Source organism: Mandrillus leucophaeus, unplaced genomic scaffold (genome assembly GCF_000951045.1).
Source record: "Mandrillus leucophaeus isolate KB7577 unplaced genomic scaffold, Mleu.le_1.0 Scaffold23, whole genome shotgun sequence".
In the NCBI taxonomy this organism is placed as follows: Eukaryota; Metazoa; Chordata; class Mammalia; order Primates; family Cercopithecidae; genus Mandrillus; species Mandrillus leucophaeus.
The window spans coordinates 1,510,193-1,516,682 of record NW_012102365.1 but is presented as its reverse complement, the minus strand read 5'-3'; the positions used below and the strand labels follow the sequence as shown (position 1 = coordinate 1,516,682).

Sequence of the window (6,490 nt, the reverse complement as noted above, 5' to 3'; positions counted from 1 at the left end):
CGTCGGAGAGCGGAGCTGAGCGCCGGGACCGGGCGGCTGCTCAGGTGGGAACGGCTGCGGCCACGGCGGTGGCCACGGCAGCCCCGGCAGGCGGCGGCCCCGACCCAGAGGCCTTGTCGGCCTCCCCCGGACGGCACCTGAGCGGGCTGAGCTGGCCACAGGTGAAGCGACTGGATGCTCTCCTGAGCGAGCCGATTCCCATTCATGGGCGCGGCAACTTCCCCACGCTGAGTGTGCAGCCCCGGCAGATCGTGCAGGTGAGAGGACGCCCGGCGGGGTATGTGGGGGAATCCCTTCTGAGGCGCTCGTGGCTGGAAGGCATTTGTAGTCTGTTTGACTTTCTAGACAGCTAGGGAAACTGAGGAACGGAGACAGGGCTGTAACAATTGCACAGCATTTTGAATGGTAGATCAGACCTCCCCCTGCATCTACTAATCCTTCCCCACCTGGCTTTTCCATCTCGACTCCTAGAGAACCCTGATTCCCCACGGATCACTCACCCAGGGCCTGGCTGGGAGAGGGGAGGAGGATGTCGAGGGCATTGGGGGAAGAATTTGTCCCTGCCTGCAAGGACAAAAGACGCCAGGCAGCCCTGGGTGGGTAAGTGTGCATGCTTGAGTCCAAAATAGCTTTTCCTTCCCTATCTGGGCATCCCTGGACCTCACCCTCCTTTTCTCTCTCGAGGTTCTAGGAGCAGACTCTGCCCTTGTGCTCCTACAGCCCTCTGCTGGAGAAACCGCCCCTTCCCCCTCCACCCCGTGGAAAAGCCACGAAAACTAGTCAGGGACTCCCTCTCTCTCAGCTGGGATTGTGGCCCAAGATTTATTAAGCCAAAGATCAGACCTGATACCCCATCCCCAAGGGCAACATTAAGTGACCAATTTAGGTGTTTCTTCTCCTTCCCAAGACTGGAAATGAAGGCCAACCCAGGCCTCAGGCCCCACGTCCCCTCTCTCCTGAGGAAAGGGAGAAAAGAATTCTGACAGCCCCTCCCTCCTTCAACTCTTCCCTTTATCTGAACCTCAACGACCCCAAGACTGCTTTTTCATCTGTACAGCCCAGATGCTGTCATGTTCTGAAATACCAGAGTGTGGTAATTATTGTACCCATTTTATAGCTGGGTCAGTTTGCCACCCAAGATTGCTTCATGAGGTGAAAATCAAACCTGGAGAATCTTGGGTCTTCCCAGGAGCAGATTACAGTAGGTTCAATGTTTTCCCACCCCTTCCCCAGCTCCCAAGGTCAACTTCTAGGTGTTAGGGAGGGTCCTCTGATAAAACAAACCAAGAATCCCAGCAAGGACTCCTGTGCGTTCCTGCCAGCTGATGGCTTCCTTTGGATGAAGCGGGCCTTTCCCCTGCCTCCTACTACCTGGGCTTCCCACAGAGGGGGAGGGGTGCCTCCTGGGGGATTACCTCCCCCACCCTCCCAAGGAACTAGGAACTGGAGGGGGTGGGGGCAGATTCTCCTGGGCTGACTCACAGGCGGCCCAGTGGAGTTCGCCGAGGAATGCCTCGGCTGCTCGCTGTCACCTGGGTGATTAGGAAACCAGTCGAGGCTTTTCTCCCCAGGACCGTCAAGTAATTCCTGGGGCCCCAGCTGCTGCACCTCCAGGACTGTGGCCTCAGGCATGGCAGGGAGGGGAAGGTGGAGCTCAGTATGGCAGCCCCCCTCTGCAAGAACAAGGGGTACCCTGGAAGGAGGGGAAGTCCTTGCCCTGTCAGTATGGCTCAGATAGCCTCTTTTGGTGTCTGCTCTGTGCCAAGCCCTGTTTAGGAAACCAAGGGCATAGATATGACTGGGACTCAGCCTCCATCCCTTCAGGTGCTCCTAGCCAGATGGGGGAGACTCCAGGTCAATAGAAGCTAACTTTACAATGCAATGGTGGTGCCATATCCTTCTAAACCCGAGTCAGAGATAGCACAGAACAGGGAGCTGTCGGCGACACTGAGGAAGGGCGGCAGAGACTTCAGAGCTGGGCTGGGAAGTTGGACTTCTGGATTCAGGCCCTGGACTGTTTGTTGTTGATTCTCTTTGCTGGGCTCAGTGTCCCCATCTGTTCAACTGGGATGGATGGATTAGGCTGCCGCTCTCCAACACCCTCTCTGGTTCCAGACTCCGAAGGGGACAGGTGCCTTCACCTGACCTGTACAGCTGCCTCCACAGGAAAGAAAGTTTCTTGGAAGGAATCCACAGCTGGCAGCTTCTAAAGCTATTGGGGTGTGTGCAGGATTGGGGGCAGGGGAGAGGGGGAGGGTGGTGGTGGTTGTTGCCTTGGGGCTTTTCACTGCTACTGAGTTGTCCTATGGCTCAAAAATTGGAAGCTTTCTCCCTCTCCACCCCTACAAGGCTTTGCCTGTAGTGGCGATCCAAGTGTAGAGATGCTGTTCTTGCTTGTACCTGTGCTAAAGGGACCCACCCTACCGTAAGGAGGCTTCCCAGAGCTACAGGCAGGGAGGCCTTTTATTGGTTGTGTAAGCTTGGACAAGTCCTTTGCCTTCTCTGGGCCCAGAGGATTGAACTAGACAATCTGATCTCTCCAGCTGCAGCCAGAGGGCCTGCATCAGGCGGCACAGCATGTGAGTTTTGTAAGCCTGCTGGCTGACAGCGTCTGTCAGTCTCCCTGCAGGTCTCAGCAGCAGCCTGGAGCAGAGTGGTTGTGGGGAGGGCCTTGGCATTGGAGAAGGGAGGGTGCAGCCACTGCCCCTCCATGGCTGGAAAGTCTGATTCAGGAGGCACCAAGCTGCCCTGCAGTACTTGGGTGTGGTGGTATCTGGTGACCGCCTGCCAAGCTGGCTGTAGTCACACCTGGGAAGGAGACAACAGCGACTGGCTGGCTGACACAGCTGGCCCCATGGCCCTGACGCAGGGGATTTAACGAGTACTGCTACCTACTCACTAGGCCAGATGCCAAGCCCTGGGGTGGGCACCGGCCTGGGAGCAGGAGCTGGCACTGAGTAAGGCTCACTCAGCCCTAATGGGATCTGAGGAAGGGGCTGGTCTTCTCTGCAGATTTGGTTGGGTCCTTCCACCAAGGTCTTTGGCCCATGCAGGCACAGGTGCCAGCTGCCAGGGTGTGGGTTAGAAGTCCCACAGGCTGGACTGCAGCGACTGACCTTGTCTGTCCAAGGCATCTCCCAACCCCCATCTTCCTGTTCCCCAACTACTCTGGCTCTGGGCTTCAGTACCTTGAGGGTTGCCTTTGCTTTGAAATTTAGAAAGGGAAGGTGGATTCGAACTAGTCCCTGTTCCTTCTGAACCCTGGGACTGTAATGTGGTAGAAACAGGATGGGCTTTGGAGTCAGCCATACCTGGGTTTGAAGGCATCTCCACGTGATCTTGTGCAGGTGACATCACTCCTGTGAGCTTCAGTTTCCCAGGAGACCTGTCCCAGGCTGGGCACAGTGTCTCATGCCTGTAATCCCAGCACTTTGGGAGGCCGAAGCAGAAGAATAGCTTGAGTCCAGGAGTTCAAGACCAGCCTGGGCAATCTGGCAGAATCCCATCACTGCAAACAATAAAAAATTGCTGGGCGTGGTGGCACACACCTGTAGTCCCACCTGCTTGGGAGGCTGAGGTGGGAGGATTGCTTGAGCCCGGGAGGCAGAGGTTGCAGTGAGCTGAGATCGTGCCACTGCATTCACTGCATTCCAGCCTGGACTACAAAATCAGGACTCTCTCAAAAAATAAATAAATAAATAAAGGATGGAGGAAAGGAAGGTAGAGAAGGGTTTGGAAAGGCAGAAAAAAAAATTCCATATTAAAAACAAAAAAAAAAGACCTGGACTGGCACGGTAGCTCATGCCTGTAATCCCAGTACTTTGAGAGGCTGAGGCAGGTAGATCACCTGAGGTCAGGAGTTCAAGACCAGCCTGGCCAACATGGTGAAACCCTGTCTCTACTAAAAATACAAACATTATCTGAGCATGGTGACGGGCACCTGTAATCCCAGCTACTCAGGAGGCTGAGGGAGAAGAATCACTTGAACCTGGGAGGCAGAGGTTGCAGTGAGCTGACCACTGCACTCCAGCCTGGATGACAGAGAGAGATTCCGTCCCCCCAAAAAAAAAAAGAACGAATGAAAGACCTGTCCCCATAGGTTCTGGCAACAAGGTCCATTGCTTGGCACTCATTAGGTGCCTAGCCTCCTTCTGCCACCCTCTGTGTTCCTGATGGCCAGCTGCTTATGCCCCATTCTCCGTGTTCCTTATGGCCAGTTGTTTACCTCCCCCATTGCCATGACAATATCTTCCCCTGGTAAAGGTGCTCCTCCCGGAAGTCTTCCTGGAGGGCGCCGCCCGCCTCGGATTGCCCCACCACAGCTTGCCTTCTCAGCACTTAGGTGCATTCTTTGTAGTAATTCCCTGGGAGGCAAGGAGAACAGCCTGGTCTGGAGCTGGGTGCTGACTTGGCAGCAAGGCAGGGTTGCAGAATCACTCAGGACAGGAATGCTGCCTGGTCACTTTCAGGGCAACTTTGGGTTACTGAGAAAACTGAATGTCCCCAACCCCCAGCTTCACTCTTCTCCCTGCCTGGTACCTCAGGGGAGGGACCACTTATAGGTTTATCTGTCCTGTGCCATCAGGCCTGGGGGCTGTCTGAGGGCTGAGAGTTTTCACTGAGCCTTAGCTGTCTCACCACTGTAAGCCTTAGTTTCCTCATCTGAGAGCAAAAAATATATATAATATTTGCCTCACTGGGTCCTTGTAAGGATAAATTAGGATGAGTGCATTGTAGTCAAAAGGACATACATGAACTTGAGAATCCAACTAACCTGGGTTCTGGTCTCAGCCTGACCGCTCTATGACCTTGACTTGTTTCTTAACCTTTCTGTGCCTGAGGTCCTCCGTCTATCAATCAAAATAATACTCAAATGTAGGATTATTGGGAGGGTTAATGTGGTCATGAATGTGAAATGCTAACCATATTCCCAACATGTTTGAGCAGTTAGCGCAGTGCCTGGCACAGAACTGTTTTACTAGCAGTTTGAGAGGTAGAATAGCATGGTTAAGACTTGGACCGCCGAGTGCAGTGGCTCACGCCTATAATCCCAGCACTTTGGGAGGCGGAGGCGGGTGGATCACAAGGTCAGGAGTTCAAGACCAGCCTAGCCAAGATGGTGAAACCTCATCTCTACTAAAAATACAAAAATTAGCCAGGCACAGTGGCAGGCACCTGTCAGAAGAATCACTTGAACTCGGGGGATGGAGGTTGCAGTGAGCCGAGATCATGCCACTGCACTCCAGCCTTGGCGGCAAAGTGAGACTCGTCTCAAAAAAAAAAAAAAAAAAAAAGACTTTGGACTCTGAGTTTTATTCCCAGCTCTGCATTCACCAGCTGTTTGCCTTTGAGCTAGTTACTTGACCCCTCTGTACTTCCATTTTTGCTGTGTAAAGTGGGAATGATAGTATCCACCTCACAGGGTTATTGTGAGGATTAAGTGACCTGCTGTTTAGTAAATTCTATGCAGATGTGTGCTATTATTATTGCTATTCTTCCTGGTCATTCCTCCAGATGGCCCATTCTCAGATTAGGCTTAGAGAGTTAAATGACTTCCCATGTTCCAAAAAAATAAAAAGTTAGATGATTTTCCAAAAGCGTAACAGCTGGTTAGGGGCCAACAGTGGTTGACTTAGGGCCAACAGTGGTTGATGTTACTGGGGTAAGTACATGGAAGTCCTTGGTGGACCCCTGGGGCCTGCTCCTGACACCTCCTTCCTGCTCTCCCCTCGAAGGTGGTCCGCAGCAGCCTGGAGGAGCAGGGCCTACACGTGCACAGTGTGCGGCTGCATGGTTCCGCTGCCAGCCATGTGCTGCACCCTGAGAGTGGCCTGGGCTACAAGGATCTGGACCTGGTGTTCCGGGTGGACCTGTGCAGTGAGGCATCCTTCCAGCTGACCAAGGCAGTGGTGCTGGCCTGCCTGCTAGACTTCCTGCCGGCCGGTGTGAACCGGGCCAAGATCACGCCACTGACACTCAAGGAGGCATACGTGCAGAAGCTGGTGAAAGTGTGCACAGACTCGGACCGCTGGAGTCTCATCTCACTGTCCAACAAGAGCGGCAAGAACGTGGAGCTCAAGTTTGTGGACTCGGTGAGACGCCAGTTTGAATTCAGCATAGACTCCTTCCAGATCATCCTGGACTCCCTGTTGCTCTTTGGCCAGTGCTCGTCCACTCCCATGTCTGAGGCCTTCCACCCAACAGTCACAGGTGAAAGCCTGTATGGGGACTTCGCCGAGGCCCTGGAGCACCTGCGGCACCGTGTCATCGCCACGCGCAGTCCCGAGGAGATCCGAGGTGGTGGCCTCCTCAAGTACTGCCACCTCCTGGTGCGGGGCTTCCGGCCCCGGCCCAGCACCGATGTGCGCGCCCTGCAGCGCTACATGTGCTCCCGCTTCTTCATCGACTTTCCAGACCTGGTGGAGCAGCGGCGCACCCTAGAGCGCTACCTGGAGGCCCACTTTGGTGGGGGTGACGCAGCCCGCCGTTA

General features: G+C 54.4%; 1 protein-coding gene across 1 annotated transcript in view; it reads left to right on the top strand.

Moving 5' to 3' along the window:
• FAM46B (family with sequence similarity 46, member B) overlaps window positions 1–6,490 on the top strand; it is a 23,012-nt gene that overhangs the window by 7,681 nt on the left and 8,841 nt on the right. The window contains exons 2-3 of the mRNA XM_011981671.1: window positions 45–257; window positions 5,736–6,487. Coding sequence (XP_011837061.1) covers window positions 45–257; window positions 5,736–6,487 — 965 coding nt within the window. The remainder of the gene's footprint in view (window positions 1–44; window positions 258–5,735; window positions 6,488–6,490) is intronic.